The sequence below is a fragment of the Osmia lignaria genome, chromosome 2 (genome assembly GCF_051020975.1).
Source record: "Osmia lignaria lignaria isolate PbOS001 chromosome 2, iyOsmLign1, whole genome shotgun sequence".
Lineage (NCBI taxonomy): Eukaryota > Metazoa > Arthropoda > Insecta > Hymenoptera > Megachilidae > Osmia > Osmia lignaria.
This window is the reverse complement of record NC_135033.1, coordinates 11,221,940-11,243,740: the sequence shown is the minus strand read 5'-3', so window position 1 is coordinate 11,243,740 and position 21,801 is coordinate 11,221,940. Positions and strand designations below refer to the sequence as shown.

The 21,801-nt window shown below is 30.4% G+C and overlaps 3 protein-coding genes across 8 annotated transcripts; 2 read left to right on the top strand and 1 right to left on the bottom strand.

Moving 5' to 3' along the window:
• The first annotated feature begins 732 nt into the window (after positions 1–732).
• Positions 733–6,197, top strand: pigeon (gamma-secretase activating protein pigeon). 3 transcript variants are annotated; one of them, XM_034333764.2, is made up of 10 exons: positions 733–2,027; positions 2,155–2,291; positions 2,374–2,683; positions 2,769–3,031; positions 3,103–4,247; positions 4,417–4,758; positions 4,829–5,043; positions 5,124–5,327; positions 5,400–5,471; positions 5,537–6,197. In XM_034333764.2, the coding sequence occupies exons 1-10, from the start codon at positions 1,970–1,972 to the stop codon at positions 5,605–5,607; spliced, it is 2,817 nt and encodes a 938-aa protein (XP_034189655.2). In that variant the 5' UTR covers positions 733–1,969; the 3' UTR covers positions 5,608–6,197. The 3 variants fall into 3 exon arrangements, with proteins under 3 accessions (XP_034189655.2, XP_034189656.2, XP_034189657.2); XM_034333765.2 differs by lacking the exons at positions 5,400–5,471; positions 5,537–6,197 and having other exon boundaries at positions 4,829–5,021; positions 5,124–5,306; XM_034333766.2 differs by lacking the exons at positions 5,124–5,327; positions 5,400–5,471; positions 5,537–6,197 and having other exon boundaries at positions 4,417–4,756; positions 4,829–4,958.
• Positions 6,198–6,803: 606 nt separating this feature from the next.
• LOC117608626 (uncharacterized) lies at positions 6,804–15,407 on the top strand. Of its 4 annotated transcripts, none has more exons than XM_076688992.1 (12): positions 6,804–7,055; positions 7,848–7,956; positions 8,048–8,172; positions 8,239–8,574; positions 8,649–8,731; positions 8,818–9,006; positions 9,575–9,637; positions 10,884–11,414; positions 12,570–12,675; positions 12,733–12,826; positions 12,964–13,208; positions 15,154–15,407. In XM_076688992.1, exons 1-11 carry the CDS (start codon positions 6,951–6,953, stop codon positions 13,191–13,193), a joined length of 1,971 nt encoding a protein of 656 aa, XP_076545107.1. In that variant the 5' UTR covers positions 6,804–6,950; the 3' UTR covers positions 13,194–13,208; positions 15,154–15,407. The 4 variants fall into 4 exon arrangements, with proteins under 4 accessions (XP_076545107.1, XP_034189927.1, XP_034189928.1 ...); XM_034334036.2 differs by having other exon boundaries at positions 10,884–11,426; XM_034334037.2 differs by having other exon boundaries at positions 6,805–7,055; positions 12,961–13,208.
• A 2,464-nt stretch (positions 15,408–17,871) lies between these two features.
• On the bottom strand, positions 17,872–21,243 carry LOC117608624 (uncharacterized). Its single transcript, XM_076690477.1, has 6 exons — positions 21,136–21,243; positions 20,779–21,054; positions 19,685–20,695; positions 19,042–19,452; positions 18,824–18,967; positions 17,872–18,762 (listed from the first exon to the last, which is right to left on the bottom strand). The coding sequence occupies exons 1-6, from the start codon at positions 21,136–21,138 to the stop codon at positions 18,535–18,537; spliced, it is 2,073 nt and encodes a 690-aa protein (XP_076546592.1). The 5' UTR covers positions 21,139–21,243; the 3' UTR covers positions 17,872–18,534.
• Positions 21,244–21,801: the final 558 nt, after the last annotated feature.

Here is a 21,801-nt window from a genome sequence, read left to right as displayed (position 1 = left end):
TTTTACACTCTTTTCATCTTGCACCACCTTGCGTTCCCCTACGCGCTGGCATCTCTGTGACCTCACATTTTCTTTTGCCGTAGAGATCCGTGCACTGTAGTCATCTTGAAGATGCGTTCAATACCGTTTGAACGGTAGAAGAGGAACACCAAGATGATCGGCAAAACGTCGATAAGACACTTCACTGATGCAACGTGCAACAAGTTGACGCAACTTCGTGGTTCATCTACAAATAGGTAGACGGATAGAAAACACCGAAACGTCGGGTCACAGTGTCGAATAAAACTGTAAGAATGAAGTGCGTCGATCACGTTTAGGTCCTTCATTCACGCACAACTAACCAACCAACCGGGACGAGAAGATTACCATCCATGAGTGGATAGATCAGGGGAAAAACTCAATTGATTTAACGTCAACTGTTGAATATCCGGTAGAACAACGTGGCAAGTGTAAGTACCTACGCACCGTGTCCGTATGTGCTCTTCTATAAAAGAAGAAGCGAGAAAGGGAAAGTTTGTAGATGTACAAGAAGGAAAGATAGAGATAAAGAGAGAAAATGTTAACGGAGAACAGCGTCGTCGGGTCGCTGGGCTAGACGAGACGAAAAAAGAAGCACGGACACGGTCAATGGTGCGCGGCTCGCCCTTCGCTGCCTCACTGACTGGGGCGACAGATTTACCAGAGCAGAAATAAGAAATCTCCTCTCCGGCTAGTAGCGTAGCCTCAGAATGTAGCCCCCGCCCGCTCTCTGTAGTAGTTGTTCAACATACATACACACACACGAATTAGCATACGGAGAATTTGTGTTAAAACTGTGCGAGTGAAAAGGAAATCAAGATCTCGGATAATGAGAGAGGGAGAAAGAACAAGACGCAGTCGAATGAAAATTGTTGAACGAACAAGACGCTAAAGAAGAGAGAAAGAGAAATTGAGGGAAGGAAAGTAAGAAAGAAAATGGTTTGAGAGGGCTGCAAGTGGTCGATGGACCAATCGGTAGCCGCTAGCATTGACGTTGCGCGCATACTACTTCTGCGCATTTGTGTGATCAAGTCAGCGGCTTTGCTTTTCTGATCGTGTTCGTATGAATGCAGACTGATGCGCATGCTCGACCAAGCACAGCCGACAATCACGATGGAACCACAAGGGAGAAAACTAGCCACGCTTAAAGGGGCGGAGTCACATTCGCACGGACCATTGGTGAGAGCACTGCACCGTGAGCGAGCGTGGTTTACGCCTCTTCATTGTATACTTGTGTCTTTAACTTCACCTTGTCTTATTCTACTTTCTCTCTGCCAATTCGAAATTTTCCTTTTCTTGGCATTTATTATACTGGATAGAGATAAGAAATTAATTGACGGGATGGTACAGGGTCAAAAGAAATATTCTTCTCTGTTTAATCTAAATTTGCCCCTGTATGCTTACATTTTTTATACATTAAAATGCGGTAGTCTGCAATATTTAACGCATAGATCATTCAAAGTATTATGCTAGAGTTTTATACGTATTTGAATTATATAATTTACTTTTTTTGACCAAAGACTGCTCCGCATTACGACCGTCGAATTTTTTTCTTTTTTCTTCTTTTAATTACCGATCCATGTGATCCATGGATCTTTTAGTCTGACGTAGTTCTTAAAATCATCCTTGTAAGTCGTAGAGTGCGCAATAAAGCAGTGCACAACGCCGCCGGTATTTCAGATCGTGATACACGAACTTCTAGCAGATGATATAGAAGGATGTGACATTTCCCTTGAACCGAATAGCACAGAAAAAGCATTAGATGTAAATACTCTAGCTAACACATTGTTTGTGCTCCTGTCAACGCTCCTGGTGTCTGGAGCAGACGATACCCTCTGATTGTCAAAACGTATATATATACATAAAATGTATCATTAAACTAAAAGCGATTATATGTTTTAGACGAAAATCTCTGAAACTATTATTTATTAGGAAAAATTTATAAGTAGATATGCTAGAAAATCTTGCTGCTAAATTATGTTTACTTTTGCCAGAAAAGGCACACTCAGGTAATCTATCATTTGTTTTGAATTAAACATTTATAAATTATATTTATACATTTGTTATACAGTATTATGTTGATATTTGTTAGATAAATACAAGTGTGTTTTTATGAAATCAAAGTATGATTTGCAGCGGAGCAATGGAAATTGTTAGGACAGGAGAAAGATGGATCACTGTTAGTGGGATGGACAGAGGAAACTGTAGAGGAGAGTGTGAGCACCTCATATACTGTTATAGGCCATTATGACCGGATTAATGATAAATTACAAGTATGATTGATATCTAAGAATATTTGTCTTTCTTTGTTTTTATGAAATGTATAAAATTAAAATTATAAATAACATGATATAGGTGTTGCACCAATTCTCAGAAGTATTAAATATTGTACAAGCAACAATAAATCAAAGTAGAACTGTTTTTGGATATGTGATAAAACAAAAAGTTTATTTAGATAAAAGTATAGAATCTGAAGAAGAAAAGGATCAAAGTACATCAACTGAGATTGAAATGTATGAAGCATATGTAGCAGAATTAAAAGGAGAGGAAGTAAAAATCCATAATTTGGATGCAAAAAGGTCTAAGCAAGTGAGAATTCAATTCTTATATAAAGAAAAAGAACATGGCAAATGGGACAAATTCTTGTTATTAATTCACCAAGAATGTAAGAAGTTATTCTTAATGTGTTTAAGTTATTCTGAAATATTTTTGTTATTAATTATTATGAATTCAATTGTTTACTTACACAGGTATTCTAATATATACCATATTGTTTGATACATCTACATCAGATTTTCAACCAATACAGGAATTAAAATCTGAATCACTGGTTAAAGAATTTATTTGGGCCCAATGGGATATGATAAATCAGGTTTTGTATCATATACATCATAGACGAATTCCAGTGAGTTTAGATTCAGAGGATGAAGATGGGAAAGAAAATAAATCTGTGAGAACCAATCCAACGCTTAGCGGTCTTCAGTTTCATGCCGATCTACCACATGAAACAGTGGTATGTGACACAGTACATTATGGTAATAAATTGAATAATTCGAATGTGTTTAAACATGTTTTTTGTTTTAGTTGAATATACCACTGAATTTGCCACAGTTATCAACTTCTTCTAATTGTGGAACTTACGAAGATGATGTGATACCTTTAAGAGTGCATGACTGTTCCTTAGATCTCATAGTCATTTCTGATTCCAAAGGAATGGTTTGTGTCTGTCATCACTATTTATATCGTCCAGTAAAGCCACAACAGCATGTACTTAACTCATTGAGTGAATCTAATACAGTACATTTTGCATATTCGGTAACGCTTCTTCATCATAGTTGTGTAATCCATTGTGTGATACCAGGCATACCATGGTCTCAGGCTAAACTCATACGTCCAACGTTTGCAATATATGAACATGATTATATTATTGTTCTTGTGCAAGGTTTATTTACCCATCTTCTTGAAATTGGAACGAATCATGAACCATGTTGCCATATACTATGCGGTCCTCTGACTACTCTGCCATCTCATGCTTCTTATTTAGTGCCACTACTTGAATTAGAAAATAATAATAAAGGAAGTAAAAAGAAATATGACATAGCCGCTTTAGAAGGAAATACATCTCTTTCTAATGTCAATATACTAACAATAGACTTACCTACGCTGGATTTAGTACAATTAACAATCTCTCCCGATTTTCTTACTGAAGTATTTCGTAAAGAAACTTCGGTCGAAGTACGCTTGGGAATATTGCATTACTTTCTTTGTCATAAAAACGATTTGGATATTATTTCGGAATTAGTATGCACAATTGCAGAGAAACCTAGATCCTTGGAAATTGTACGATATATGCAAGAAATTCTTATCGGTGGTTCATATGCTTTAGTGCAAAAAAATTTATTAGCAGATGCTATACCTCTACTGGCATTGCTACCTGTTACAACTATGGAAGAGTACACAAGTTTTGAAATTAAAGTGAACGATTTAAATATAACATTGAGTCATGAGAAACTTTGGAATACATCAGTAATGTTGCTTTCGCCTCAGCAAAGATTAATTCCTTACCGTAGCGATTTATGGACCAAATTATGGGATCAACTCAGTAAAAATAATGGAGACAAGGCAAGATTCAAACCAAGCAAAATTGCTGAGAAATTGTTAGTTTCTTTAGCATGTTATCAACCTGAGGCACTATCCAGATCCAGTACTCCAATGTCTCCAAGTGGAGGGTAATACTGTTTTATATAATTAAGAAAATGTATATATGTTTAACAACAATAGTTAACAAATGGAAAGTTGCATGCTTTTAATCAGATGTATGTCCTAATTAAATTACATAATCCTTGTATAAATTAACATGCGCAAATTTTTAACTGACTTTAATGTATATCATTACAGATTAGTTGTCGCTACAGTATCACTTGGAGATTTAACAAGTGGTCGCAACAGTAAATTGCTAGATTCAGGTTTACCGTTTAATGAAATGGAAAGCTGTACTGCCTCAAAACAAGAACATATTGTATCCGTAAACTTGCGAGAATTATCCATGTACTTATTAAAACATGGTACACAGACATCAATAACACATATTCAAGGATCGTGTACTCCGCTACATGTCCATGCTATGGCAACTAGACATGTAGCAGCGCAATTAGAAACTTCACGAGTCCTCTGTCAAATGTTATGCCGAGCTGCCAGCGTGGACCCACGAATTGAACAAGAACGTGGTTTTATTCTCGTGTGAGCTTTTAAACATTCTAATAAAACTATTAATAAATTCTAATAAAATTTAAACTGTTTTTACTTTCAGTGATCAATTGGATGAAGTACGACGGTGGTTATTGTTTGTATTATTAGAACGGTATAGACGTGCAATAGAAAGCATAGCATTTCCAGCACCGCAAGGATTTACATCATTCTTTACTTATCTTGGATACAGAAGTTTAAAATATCCAATGTTTTTGCAATATGTACAACGATCAGTATTTGAGTTACAAGTTGATGTCAGTAAAATTATTATGGCTGGTAGATGTTTCTTTCTTAAATTCAAAATACAAAAACTTAGTGCTGTTTCTATGTTGTATTAATTTCATACTTTTTTACAGATATTGGTGATACAAAAGAAAATGTTATTCGTAAACTAACTTTACTGTCTTTATTACCAAGATCTCGAGCTAAAAGGCTTCTGAATCAATGGTTGCATCCTGTAAGTTTTATGTTGAGAGCTCGTGAACACGCTGCTAATATTTTGTCTGGTGAAGTGTGTCAAAATCGCGGCAGGACATTGCAGTACAAAAATCATCACAATGGTAAAAATAAATTGTGATAAATCATAGGAACTGTAACTTTAACATGTATAGTATCTTATACATTGTGTGTAGGTTTAGCTGCATTTCCATCTGCAGATCGTTTATCTCCATTAGATACATTCCTTGATCTTCTTACAGCAAAAGGTATGCTAAATTTAATAATACAAATAACTGTGTTACTTGTTATGATCATCCATTCTGTGTTTCAGCTAGTTTAACCGAGTTAGATTTTGGTCTACTTATAGAAGCTACAGTAACATCTACAGAAGACTTCTTGTAAGTAAATATATTTTAATTAGTTATTAATTGAAATGGATTACTATTACAGGCATTCTTAGATGTATTTGTAATCAAAACAATAGTGCAAATAATCTTTTAAATATACAAAGTGCCATTAATATCTCTCAAGTATTTACTATTTATAAATGTAGCTTTAATCGCATTTTATAAATTTTCATGTATTCCTTTTTTTAAATTTTACATGGTAAATTTGACATTGGAATAGGGTAAATATAATTTATTTGACAACTTCTCTTTAGTCAATGTTACTTGGAGACTGGTTAACTATCAATATTACAGTTTAATACATGTTTCACAGCAACTATAATCTTCTTTTGTACGTATTAATTGACTAGTTGAGGTTTTTTATTACATTGTTATAATTTTATATTCATATTGTTAACCAATTAATAATCAAAAGATTATGTGATGTTATGTACTTATATTAATTTTGATAAGTTTGTGTTAAATGTATGAATATTATATAACTTAATTAGATTTGAAGTTGTTACAGTGATAAGTTAGAAAAAGAATTATTATCTTTTTGTGTAAATTATACAAATTTTTATGTATACATGTTAATTTGTTAACAAAGTTTTGGTCTCATTAATGATTATTGTTAGTGGTATAATATTCAATACTTTTAATATGTTTTACATAAATATAAATTGTATTGTTAACGTGTAAACATGCTACAGTATTAATCATTTTTGTGTAAAAATAAATATAAATGTTTAAAAAGCAATGTTGGATCTTAATTTTTTCTGTCGTGGGCTGTCTTACCGACGAAGAATTCGCAGTTCTTCCTTGACGCTTCCCAGCGCCATCTATTTAAAAACAGCGGAAACAACTTACCAAGTTATCGACTAATTTTCCGACAGTAGATAAATCATTAGTTTAAATTTATAAACCAATTATAAAATGTATAAATAAACATTTTTACGCATCTATGATTGATATAGAGTTTAATGATTACAATTCTACATCAAAAATGTGTTTTACTTTATGCTGTGTCAAAACTTTCTTAAAGGCTGATTTAGATGAACATTTATGGAACATGCTTTTAATTCATTGGCTAAACATTTCAGTTCCAAGGGAAAGCACCAATAATTTTGAATCAACAACGATGGTCTGTACCGTGTGACTTTAGATGGAAAGCAACCATATTCATCCATTAAAATAGTTCCCCTTCTCTCTCCACCTGTAAGTAAGTACTACACATACTAGCAGAATAACATCGTCAGCGGCCAGCCATTGTCGTGAGATGTGAAGATTTTTTCGTTGTGGATTAAGTTTCAAAACTGAGCAGTTATTACATATTGAAGTTACACTGTTGACGCTAAGATGCATACAATTCCGGAGTTAGGTACCAGTGTACCGGCATTTCTTGCCAAACTTTGGAAACTGGTTGAAGATCCTGAAACTGACGACCTTATTTGTTGGTCACCCGTAAGTACTTTTATTTTGTTATTTACTTGTAGTTTCTTAGTTTTCACATAGAATATACTGATAATTCTACTATATCCCTTCAGTAATCGTTGTTGCGACGATAATAACTCATTCGTAATGCTAATATTGTGCAAGTGAACGAATCAAACGTAAGCTAAACGTTGACCTCCGTAGCATACATTTTTACATACACAACCTATATTTTGCGTGTACTCGACGTTGCTGTAATATATTCCGTGCTTACTTCTATGATCACATGTAATGTATTATCTTAATAAATCATCAGTTTTTCTGTTAGATATGAAAAATTTATTTTGATGGTGAATGATAAGTTTTAAGTTTCTGTGATATCAAATATAATTGTAAAATAATATTTTAATGCATACTCTTGTACTATGTTCTTTACATTTCCCTTATATGTTTGAAAAATCCTTATCAATAAAACAATGATGTACATTAAACAATTGTATTAGTATTGCATCAGACAGAATTAAATTTAGGTACTTTCTTATGTTAAGTTTTATTCCTCAAAGTATTATTCTTATATTTCATCAGTTATATTGATTTTGTAAGAATTAAAGTGTAGTTAAATGGTTTTAACATTGTAAAATAATAGTACATATTATGTTTTGAAATTAAATTTTGCTAATTGTACTTTATTTTAACATCAATATATGTATGTAAGATATCTGTATTATGTAATGTAATTATTACATTCGGAGTATTTATTACTTAAGGCAGTCTGTATCATAAACAAAAGTGATTATTTTATACATGGTTTATTAATTTTAGAATGGGAGAAGTTTCTTTATTCGAAATCAGGCACAGTTTGCCAGAGAATTATTGCCACATTATTATAAACATAATAATATGGCCAGCTTTGTTCGTCAATTAAATATGTGTAAGTAATAATATATAAAATTTAACATTTGTTAAATTAACACAATGTAATTATCTAGTTTGTTAAATATATATGCACTTACATGCTTCAGATGGTTTCCACAAAAAGGTTTCTGTTGAACTAGGGGGTTTGAAATGTGATAGAGATGAGATGGAATTTGCACATCAGTTTTTTTGTAAAGGACATCCATATCTTGTAGAACATATTAAAAGAAAAGTAAGTATTTTCATGTATATAAATACATAATTACATTTCAATCATATTTTATTGTAATTTGTTCAGATTGCATCAAGCAAAGGCCAAGATCCAGCACTTACTCCCATTAAACCAGAACTAATGAATAAAATGCTTAGTGAAGTAAGAAGCATGAGAGGTCGTCAAGAACATTTAGATTCAAGACTAGGGGCTATGAAAAGAGAGAATGAAGCATTATGGAGAGAACTGGCAATGCTTAGGCAGAAACATCTGAAACAACAGCAAATTGTTAATAAACTTATACATTTCCTAGTTACTTTAGTGCAACCTTCAAGAAGTGGTGGTCTTTCTGTTAAAAGAAGATATCCCCTAATGATTGATGATTCTAATCGTCAGCGTAATAAACAAGCGAAAATATCAAAGGTAATAATTGTATATTTCGTAAAAGAACCTTTTTTTATTTTTAAATTATAAACAAAAATACATTTTGTTTTTAGTCACAAGCATCACCTGCGGGTCCTGTGATTCACGAGCTCGATGCATCAGAACCTGATTTAGATTCAGAGTATATTGTTGCAGAGTAGGTTATTTTTCAAGTTATAAATTACCGTTTTTATGTTTGTCAGAAATTAATTATGTATAATTATGTTTTTTTTTTATATTTAGAATGTTGGAAGGACATTCAAATCCATCTATTGAAAGCCCCGAACATAACAATACATCAATAATGGATGATAATAATATAGAAACTGTTCATTTAGTTGATAATTCGGTTCAACTACAAGATGATATACAATTGATTAATCCGCAAGAAATAGATGCAAAAAAGAAACGTGGATGTAAGGGTAAAAAGAAGTAAGTTAATGTAAACTATTATGATACAACTTTTATTTCAAATTTACTAATTAAAATAACTGACGTATTAGATAGGTCATGTACAATCTTTCCATTTTGGAATGATAAAATGAAATTTTGCATGATAAACACAAAAAATTTTTAACACCAATTATTTTATGAAAAAATATTTTTGTGTTCTCATTTTGCTTGTCTTTCACTGAGGTTAGATTAATGTTAGAAACAGACAAATTATAACATACTTTTTACACATTCCAATTATTTCCCATGCATGGAATGTAATTAAATAATTAACTTCATGAGATTAAAGTTGAACTCTACATGCTTTAATGAAAGACACAGGGGCATAAATTTGTATCTTTTAAATTGTGTCATATTAAAGTAGTTTCATCTTTTTCATATTAGTACTAAAAGTAAATTGCACGTACATATACACATATATATGATAACATGATTATTTACCTACTCAAAAAAATGTAATTGTTTCATAAACGACTTGTTTTTCATATTTCTTAACATAAATTAGTTCTCAGTGATACTCATATCATTGCAATTTAAATATTACCAGGAGGAAAAACAAGATGCCTGTCAAAATTTTGATCCCATCAACGGAGAATGGAGAGGAACCGAGGTTAACATTTTTCTCTTGTCGTCATTTGGTGTTGGTGTTCATACTTCTTTAAAAATTATTTTATACAGTATCGCAATTTTGCTTAGTTTCATTTTTTGCATGAACATTCAGCAATATTGCGATAATAGTATTCTTTTTTAGATGCATTTTTTCATTTAAATAATTGAACTAAGATACTAAGATGACTTTCTCCTAATCTACCAATCTTTCCAACTATCTATAGTTGCTTTTGAAATTTTTACATTAATTATAATTCTGCTGTATTCGGATAGTTCAATGAAGAAAGTTAAAGTTTTAAAGATATTATTTCACTAATTTGTTACTTTCATAAGAGAAGTTTTGTTAATCCTTGGTTAAATTATTCATATTTAATTTGAACATTATCTTCATTTCATTTCAATTAACATTAATATTTTACAATTTATGTTTCACTTATGCCTCTGAGTATATTTGTTGATATATTAATTATTATTATTATAGTTGATCCGTTTTAATCATAAAATATATCTCAAGGGGACATATGTGCATGAGATATTAATATCTGCTATATGAAGTTCATACATATATTTTCATAATATTATAGTTTGGTTACAAGATATGTTTTATAAACATGTGTCAAGATTTATTCCATGCATGATCATGTATTTTCACACAGTGCTTGTAATGAATTTATATTTATTATGTATTTAGTAAGTAGTTTGTATGACCATCAAACTAAATTGACCATTAAAGAGTTGCAATTTGTTTAGGTTTAGAAAGAATTTTCTACAGTGAAAGTATAAAAAGAGAATATGCCTGTGATGAATATCTTTGACGATTAATTTTAATGTTGAAATTAAGTTTTGTCAGAGCAAACTTAGAAGTGACTATCTAATTAATTGACATTTAATTTTATGATTATAAAATAACCATTACTCTTTAACTTTCTTAATTCTTATTCATATGTGTTTTACACATGTACACCATCTTGCTATAATACTATATTTTCTTTTTCAATTATTTGCTTGCTTATAAAAATTTGAATTATTACACATTCCAAATTGACTAATGTTGTAACAATTGTAATTTCACTACATATTTAAAAGCATGTTCTTGTATAGTGCTTTAAATTTATCTATGTATGCTCTTGCAATACTTCCTTCAATGAGAATTGTAGCGAAGAATGTGGTTAAAAACAGATTATGGCACAGCAAATGATCTAACTCAAGATAACGAAGATTGGCAATTGCTTGTCTCACTTTTTTAGGGAAGAAACACATTTACTTGAAATGCCATTAGAAGATTCTCCAGTGACCATTGCTTTATTGGAAAATAAATCAATTTCTAAACCAGTACCTGTGGCAACTGTACGTAGCTCAAAACTTGCAGCTATGGCAGCTAATATGAATAAATCACCTGATGCAGAGCAAGAGCTCGATTTAGAAAATTCTGCAGATATGGAGGATGATGTACAGGAGAATGATTCTGCTTTGGTGAAACTCGAAGATATTTTAATAGTACCAGAGATTATTGATGAAGACGATGGGGGCAACGAAAACGTGGAATATAATGAAAACAACGGCAACACCGAGATTAATGGAAACGAGAATACCTTGAATCAATTCAATAAAGCAGATGGTAACACTGAACAGAATACTCAAAAAGATTCATATACAAATGATGTTGAGAAAAATATGGAGAAGGAGAAAGTAAACTGCAACGGTGCGGGCACAAGCAATTCAAAAAATTTATCTTTGAGTTGCGTCGTTACCTCTGGCATGTCTGACGCTAGTTACAGGTTAGGATCAATGTAAGTTCAATACAGTCCATGGGTAAAGAATATTCAATGCAGCACATTCTACTAATCTATAGTGGAAATCCTTAATCAGAAGACAGAGGTGGGAATCAACCAATTTCTGTATTTATATTACAATTTGAGAGATTTCAAGTAAAATCTGCTTTAACAGATACATATCTTACTAATAATTTGTGACATCTTGTTAATAGATCTCTAAATGGTTGCCTTTGATCTAGGAATTTCACGATATTCCATAGAGCCTGAAGAATAAGGACCGTTTGGTATAATCTTTTTCATATTTTCCAAATTATCATATTAATTTTATTGTTGATTTAAACACAGCCATTTACTTCATCTAAAACAAATTCCAGAAATCTGGTACTCAACTTTGCAATTTTTCTCTATGATCATTGAAGTTGTTAGATTTTTGAAATAAGGTATACGAAACTATCTTTATCTTATACATATTGTAATCTTATCATTATTAGATCTCTTCACCTACATGATTTCTTCAGAAATCTGATTATTGTTCTTCATATTACAACCTCCCCTGGTTTTGTAGGTCAATTTGGTTTGAGTATTATTTAGTATAGAGAATGATTTTTAAAGTTGTTCACTGCAAGAATGTCAATATCTCACTAATAGCATACAATGCTAAATAAACAATCTTAATTTTGCAATTTCTTAAATATACTGACTGCACAAACAGGAATTTTTTAATCGATTTAAAATTGGCTGTATGCTAAACTACATGTCAACAGGCTCGTGTATGTTTACTATTATATGAAAATGAGTATCCAGCTCCCACTTCTGAAGATTTTAGTAACGTATAAATTAACACATCAAACTGTCGTATATCTTTACAAGTTATATTAATAAAAAAAATAAACAACACTGAGTACCTTTACAATACAGTTAGATATAATAGTAAATCATATAGATTTTTTTGATTATAAAAAGATAGGAATGAAATTATAATTAAAATTAATCTGGTTGTGCCATGATATATAAACAAATAGAAAGATTGTACGTTTCAAAATGAATATTGAAAGGATTTTCTACGTTTACTTTATTTATCTATAAAACATAAATAAGATTGTGTTGATGAGCTAAATTTTTTGTACACATTTATCTACTTCGAATAATTGTCTTTAGGGAAGAAATGGATAATCATCTTGAAACAATGCAAACAGAATTGGAAAACCTTCGTGAAATTCTACGTGCCGAAGGGTATAGTATTGATGCGAATACACTTCTTGGGGTAAGTTGTAGGTAACATGTGTAAAAGGTCTTTTATCATATAAACTGAAATTTACAGTTATTTGGAGCAGATGACCCAATGTCATTTGGTATGCCGGTTAATCCCGAGTTGAATCCACATTCTGAAAAAGAGGAAGATGAACATGTTAATGGTAAGACTTTTAAGTATTCTTCATTTACATTGATTTCTGTTGTTAATGATACTACTTTTTGTCAACTTCCCTTTTTATTTCAATGTTTTAAGTATAACCGAAAGGTTGGTTTAAATTGTATATTTTGTTTCCAGTAGCAGAAAATATGAATGGATCAGCAGCTGGTGGAGAACTTATGACATATAATCCTACACCGAATTTATTAGATTTTGACGACGATATCTTTTTGGGTGCTACATCTCCTGTCACCAGCACAGCAGGCGATACAGCTACGACCAGTCTTTATAATTCGGATCCTCTTGATCTGGAGGATAGCAAAACTTCGCTTCTGGATTCCTTAACAAATGATGTGAACACTTCATCGTAAAGTCTCATTCCTATGGTGAGTTCCTACATCCTATGTTAAATTTAATAAGTGGTTCGTTCTTTCTTCTTTCTTCCTAAAAGAAAAATTTTACTTGTCGCGAAACAGGAAACGAGCTTTTCATAACATTATTAATATGCACTCTTTTTTTTATTATTGTTATATTAAGTATACATTGTTCTCAGATTGCGATAAGAATTTGCCTTTCAAGAAGTTGACGATTACATTATTCCGTCTCTAGATTGTCCTTCTCCAAGGTTCAATCTCATTTCCAAAAAAGAAATAGTCTTAGGATAGATTTTTTTGCAGGTTCAAATCACTGTTGCCTCCAATGCTTTGGTTTCAGTATGTTTTATTCTCGATGGATCATCACGAGCATGCTCTCTATCTCTGTCTCGGTGTAATTTGATGACCAAATAAGCAACGAGCTTGTAATGTACAGACAAATGTACCTATACTGAAGGAGAATGTGGTCTCGATATATGCGGTCGATCAAATGATCCCGTCCATTTATGGAAGAAATAATAACTAAATACTACCAGGGCGCATAAAATCCTCTGGATTTGCTGCTATTAAGACTGATCAAATTTAAATCGCAACAGTATTTTTCTATGAATTAACATTGTTGTTTTGATCCGTATTCTATTCACAGTATATATCTAGTACAAATATCGGTAAAATAACCAAGTTACATAATAAGGTTATTTATTTATCGATATGTTTTGCAAATTTATAAGTTTGTTCTTTTTATTTTTCGTTTTCTTCCTAACGGAAACTGTTAAAATGCAGATAAAAGAATTGTTAAGAAAACACTTGTTATCTGTAATTTTTGACGATCTCATTATATATTTACTGGGGTTTGAGTGTTCTTTCATCTACGTAAATAATTTTTTAAAAAGTATATACGAAATTCGTATTTTTTGTATTAAATTCTTCTAAGGAAGAAAAAAATCATGTACATATATGGATGTTTAATCCAAATCAGACTTGCATTGAAACGCCTGATGTTCTTGTAGATCAAGATATTGTACAGAAATAGATATGTTAGAGGTGGTTTTATATCTTTTATGGAAAAGAAAAAAAAAATGAAAATCTGTTGTACGCTTGACGTTTTTGTCTGAAACGATAAACGATATTCGTATATCTGTAGTCGTCGACTCGTTGTATAAAACATTATTTATTTTTCATTGTAATAAGTTATTGTATTACAATGTCACAACATTGTAATAACTTGTACAGCTTACGTTAAATCCTCTACGATTATCATAAATATAAGTATCTTGTCATTTTGATTTTTTATATAAAATTGTGTATTTGTTTGTAGTACTCGTCACGTATTTCGTTTTTCTACGTTAGAAAATGTACATTCGAAACAATTTGTTTCATACACAAGTTCTGAACTACTGAAAAGAACTCTCATTTGTTTATTTTATTCTAAAAATTCACTAGAAAAATTATTATCTACGATGAAAATAATTATATTTATACAAAAACATCCAAAATAAATCTGTAAACATTATTTCATTCTTTTTATATTACTGTTCACCTGAATGTACAGTGATTATATGTATAAATAGATATAAGTGTCTTATTTATTAATTATTTTGTTTGATCTACAAGTTATGATGTAAAATTTAATGTCGATTATCAAAAAGTACGAATATATATATATGTATGTATGTATATATTTTTAAACGTATTTTGTAAAAATCAAAGTATCAACAGTTGATTTGGTCACTAAAAATTATCATAAGATTGTTACATTTTTTATCGGTGCAATGAATATATCATAATCATATTAAAGAAATCCTTGATGTATTCAAGAAGTACATATTTTTTTATATTTGTTCTAATAATATGAGTTTTCCAACTAATCGTTACATAGCAATCAAATACTTGAATAAGGAGAGTCACAAATATATTTATAAACATGTATGTAAATATAATTGTTTTTTCATTTTAGCTTTGGAGGAAAGACTGCTGGGTTTATAATTACCTCGTTGGTAATATCTACGTTTTAATTAGCGATATGATGCTATGAACCCTGTGAAAAGTTTAGTACGTGAAAGGGAAAAGTGAGTTGAGATATATCACAGAGGTTTGCTTAAAATTCCTTGAAGAGGAAAGTAACAACATAAAGAACCAAACATGTTATCTAGATTGGAAGAGACATTTATCTTTACATTGATTTGAAAGGTACGCGCTGAATGTGTATTCCGGACTCTTGTTTAAGAGTAGCGTAAATGAAAACGTATATAGTATATATATATATTGAGAGGAATAATTGACGTTTCCACTACTTTGTATATAATTATGCATGATTGTCGCATCAATTAAGAGAGATATGCTGGATGTTTCGTAAAAATGTCCATTACCTAAAGAATAACAGTTTTTTACATGATGTGTGTAAAGCACAGTATTTATTAAAGTACGAATCAATTACAATGATGCGACGCGTACAAGAAAATACATAAGTATATATGTATATATAAATCTATACATACAGAACAGTGTGTTAAGAGAGTAAAAAAGATTTGTTTAATGTTTCATTATATTTTTCATAACTACTTTTTTCGCTGTGGTACATGGTTAAATTGGGATTAAAAATGATAGTACAAACTAAGATTTCAGTGTCCTTGTTCAAGGACTATCACTGCCTTTAAGTTGTGTAAAACATTTTTTCCTATAATGGATAATTTCGTATTTTATCTTGTGTATAGTTGTTTCTTGATAATTTAATATAATTAGAAATTGAATTCTTTTAACGACTTTTACAAATGAAACAAAAAGTTATCTGAATTAGAATAAAAGAATTACATGAATAGGAAAAAAGTTGCACAATTCTAGTTCTTATGATGAATTATTCTATTATTAGTAGTAGAGGGTATTTAAATTATTTATCTTTAAATTTAAGTATACGGATGCTTTTGCAAAAAGAAAAATGGATTAACGTCTATTTATTTTTATGTAAAAATAACAATTGTTCCTTCTTTTCAAGTAATTATTCTTTTGCAGTAGATAGTTTAAGAAATAATGATATGATTTGTGATCACACATTAAACACTGGAATCTTAGTCTTGGATCCTTAACAAATAAATTGACAATTTGAATTTGTGTATATCAGAAACTAATATAATCAGAATAGTATGTTGTATCTTTGTCACATTAAACCGTTATTTTAATTTAGTAATAAGTAGGTTTTTTATATTCATTTGCCAAGAAAATGTATTACATTTATAGAAAACTTAGTATACGTTATGTAATTCCATATACAGTGAAGTGTCAACCATACATTTCTCACATACTTATTTTACTTTCTTTTTTCGTCTCGAAATTAATTTCAGCACACTTAATAGTTTCGTAGATTTAACTTACATAGTATATTTATATCACTTATCTATGTGTTAACATTAATTTTATTGCCTAACTACTAAGTGTCGATCATTAATTTACAGCATAAAATGTAAAAATTGTATAAAACATTCTTGTTCTAAACATTTATTAAATTGTTATTGAACTTCTATGGGTTACCGTTTCTAAAAATATTGAAGAATAGTTCAAAACAATTGAGCATAATTAACCATTTTTAGAAATGCGCAGAATTTTAAGTTAATGAATTGTTCACTTCATGTTTTTTTTACCCATAGAAGACCAAATCAGAGGTCAAATTGCAACAGAATCAAAATGATGTATCCTGTACAAAAAAAAAAGTATAGTTGATACTACACTGCTTGTAGGTATCAAATTTTATGATACATTAAGAATTTTGTACAAAAAGAATTCAAGTTGGGTTCGAACGAACTACGAGTGAACAATAATTCCTCGAATACTGATTGTAAATTGCGTGTTTTGCTACTAATTATAAAATAGCACTGATGATAAATTAAAACGTTAGTATCTCTAAAGACAAATACTGAAAAAAGCGGTTCACTACTTTATTCGTTTACATTTGTCTTGTAAACCTGACACTCATATCCTTCTTTTATCGTATAACAATTAGAAATTGACTTGATTCCGCCGTCTATAATAAGTGTCACGATAAATACATATATTGAAAAAGCAATTGAAATGCAAGATAAAAGATCATTAAAAGTACAGACTTCATGGAAACTACTTCATTCGATACAAATAGAATTTTTGACTATCATTAAAAATACTGTTAAATTTGTTTGTTTTTGAATAAAATTTAGATCACTGTTTATATAATCTTATTACATATCCTAATTTAAACGGTCTATCCTTACACAAAATGTATATCACAAATATATATATATATATGTATATATAATTACAATAAATAATTTAAGAACGTAAAACTCACAAATAAATTAATAATGTATGAAAAAACATATTTATTTTTGAATGACATTACTAAATGTGTTCTCAAAAAATACATCTTACATTATCAGTTAATAGATCATTAAGTTGTATTTATTTTATTTTATGATTTTTCTCTAACAATGGCAGCATATTGATAGAAAATACTCTGATATAAATTTCAGTGCTATGAATGTTAGGATGATTTTGTACTCTATGCATGGAATAAATCTATGTACAAAAATTTCCAACTTAATTCACAAATTTCTTAATTTCCATTTTTAAATTTGTAATTTGTATTGTACATGTCAAAATATAGAGATGAATCTTTTTAAATACATATAGAATTTTATGTCTAGTTTTTTATTAATTCAGTAATAATCATTATATGTTCATTATATTGCAACATGGAAAAGAATAAAATTTGTAAGATATTTAATAATAGTTTATGTGACTACAAATTGCTTATTTTTTAAATAACAGTTTGGCTCACTTTATTGCACTTACTGTAAATCACATTATCGCTCTATATTTTACAAACATATTTGTTTAATTACCTTTGACTTTTTATGTTGAACAGAATTCAACAAATATTTTATTTCCATCTATTTAAACTATTTGATCTTCTCTAGCAAAGGATCACAATTTTTGCCAGATATTTGATATAATACAGATTGAAATTTCCTTATACCTCTTTCTATGTACATAATTATAAACATTTCTACATAGTTATTTTAAAATATTTTAAAATTTCTATGTGTATGATATCAAATAACAACATTATATTAAAACTTTGCTTCGTGCTCTTTTTAAATTATTTTATACAAATTCATTTATCTAATAGACGAACGTTTACGAAAATCCTACAACCATATTCTGTGAAAGGAGATATAGAAATCACTATCGTGTCTTGTCTCCTATTAAATTAAATCTTATAAACACATTATATGTACAAATTACGTAAAATAATACTTCAATTTTCCCTTACCCTGTCTTTAAAATGCGAAAGGAAATATTGAAGCCGCCTCTATGGCAAGGACGATAATGACGGTAAAGGTGGTGCAGGTGGTGGAGGTACCCCATGCTCTGAAGAAACGATGTCATCTATATGTTTGATCCAATCAACATACAAATGTGTTAAACTTTCAAGTCCTGCTACTGACATTCCTCGACAGTAACGTGTATCAAGATAATGAAGACTTTTGCAATACAACTTAATAGCGTCAAGAGTATGATCTGTCAATTGTGAACATCCCTGTAAAAGTGTGCATAAGTATTAATTTCCAACAAGTATCAATTTTTAATTATAAAGATACCTGTATAATAAGCCGTTTTAATCTGTGCAATCTTTGTGCGAGATAAGATATTCCAATATCTGATATGTTGTGACATTGATTTAAATTTAAATCTTCAATTGCTGGGTTATTTTTAGATAAATAATCTAATCCCACATCTGTTATCTATAAAAAATATGATACAAATTGAAAGTACATACTTTTAATGAATAAGAATGTTGAATCGAATTTATACTTACTTGCTGACACTGGCTTAAATTTAAAATTTTTAATTCCAAAAATGCAAATGCATGTTTTAAACTGAGATCTGTAATTCTATTGCATCCAGAAAGATCGAGTTCTCGAAGACATTTAAGTCGAATCAAAGAAAATCCGGAAAATGTATTAAAATCTACCGGCTTAACAACGTTTTCACAGATTTTCATTACTTCTCGTTTGCGATTAGCATCGCGTACAATTTCTTCTTCGGCCCTTGACCGTAAGCTAATTCTTAATCTGTTGGATTCTGTAAATTCTGGTTCATGTACAACTTGAATTGGTTCAAAATGCTCATGGTTACCAGCATCCATACCAATCAAGCCAGCATCACTGACCTTATCACAATGGCTTATTTTTAATGTTTGCAAATGTACAAGCTCCTTGAATATCATCTATAAAAAATAAACTTACTTTTATATGCATGAGCGTCATCGCTGGTACAAAAATTTATGATTTACAGCGACTCTCTTAAGCTTTAGTAATTCCTGAAAGTTCAGGAAAATAATCAGATACATCACATGAAAAATACTATCTTTTCCTAATTGTGACCAATTCTTTTTCTTTTCTTTATGTACTAATAATAGCCAAGTGAAGAATGACGATTATAACTCTATTCTCACGCACCTGTATTGTTTTATTGGTGACACCACTAAAGCAATAATTAAGTTCAAGTAGTCTTAAGTTTGGAAAACATTTAGATATACATTCAATAGATTCTTCATGAAGATTTAATGCATTTGCTGAGAGCATTTGTACTGTCTTTTTTGGTATGGTCTTTTTCATAACAGAATGTTGATCTGTAGGACCAAAATTGAAATTTTCAGAGTCGATATCTTGCTCCATATTACTATCGTTTATATTAGGATCAGAACAAATTCCAAGAGTAATACAGTCTCCAGTAAGTAGTTCATTTTCAGAAATATCAAGTTCTTTTAAATTTTTGAGTAACCGAATGTACTTTACACCACAGTCAGTTACTGCACGGCATCTTTTTATCCGAAGCGTCTCTAACTTTGTCAAATTTTTACAGATATGGAGTAAACTAGCGTCCGTAATACGCACGCAATAACTGAGGTCAAGAATTTTTAAACAAGTTTGATGCTGTGTTAATCCCTTAATTCCTTGGACAGTTAATTGATAACAACCTTGAAGCATTAAGGATTCAAGTTTTAAATCTTCTAAAGCAGCTAAAGTAGTCAAAGCCGTTCCATCGATTAAAGTATACCCGAAATTCAATCGTTTTAACTTGTATGCTTGTTGCCTGAGGTAATGTAATGCATTTAAAAACGTTAAAACTGATTGCGACGCATCAGGCAATGTTATATTTTGAGGATAAAATTTTTTATACAATCCACAATGGAAAGATATTTGACACCCCATGAGACTTAAGGATTCTACATTTGGACAGATGGCAACAAGTCTGTTAAAAAGAGCATCACTCAAAAAGCGATTATATCCAAGGCTAAGCTCTTGAAGATTTTTAAATGTTTCTGAAAGTTCTTTTATGTCACTTTCATCCTCTAAGAGTCTTCCAGACATCAGACATTCCCGACAATCATTTATATGTAATACTTTTAGAGATGTGCAACATTTAAAAATTTCTATAAGTGCCTTTTCACTTAAGTCACAACACAACTGAAAATTAATATATATATATAAATTAAGAAAAATGAATCTATGATAATACAATTTTGTATGTTTAATCAAAGTAATCATACCAATACAAGACTTTTCATACGAGGTCCATACTGATCCCAGATTGGCATGTTTCTTTTCAGTTCTACTTCTCTAAAAACAAAGTGGTAAAATGGTCGCATGGAACACTGCAATACTTCCATTATTTGGTTCAAATTATCTGTACATGGTCGACCTAAAACCAATACTTCTTGATCCACAAATTTCATTGCAAGAGATGCTTCATGCCATGTATGGTTGACTAGTCCTGCTGACATCCTATCTGATGTAGACAGGTATGACAGTATGTGTATAATTACCTACATATAAAATATACTTTTGTCAATAAATTTTTCTTTCTTAAAATATTTCTGGAAAAAAAGAACAAACAGTACTTTTACCATTAGCCTTTTTTTTGTTAATTAATCATATTCTCAAATAAATGATTCGTTTAAGGTTACCGTATACATATTTTTTTAAAGTATATATTCACGTAAAAGACAAAAAAAGCTATACAAATTATTAAACAGTTATTTAAATGTAAAAAATGGTAAGAGGAGACTCACATCTATCGGTAATTGAATGTTATCGGTTTCTGTCATGTTACTAGTACGAGGTTTATTGTCAAATGTTATTGCCATAACACGATTTCAATAAAAGAATGTGACAAAATCTTATTTTGTCGAATGCTATAATTATTTGCAGGTTGGAAGTTTTACGCTCTAATCAGACCATTATTCAGGTATCAGGTATGTTACAGTATGTTACGGCAGTCACGTGCTTTATGCGCATACCAAATTACGCTGTAGATATAAATAACATTTTTAAATTATTCTATATATAAAGAAATTGTATCAAATATATTGTTAATTGAATACTTTTTATTCCTTGTTTCTTCGTTCAATCATCATATCCTGATATTCAACACATCCTCAAATAAATAACCTTCATACTAATTTCTCCTAATAAATATTATATAGGTTCTCACATCTTCGAGATAATCTTTAAAGAAAAAAATATGCGTCAGTCTTCATATAAATGATGTTTTGACGAAATGTTAATTTTAA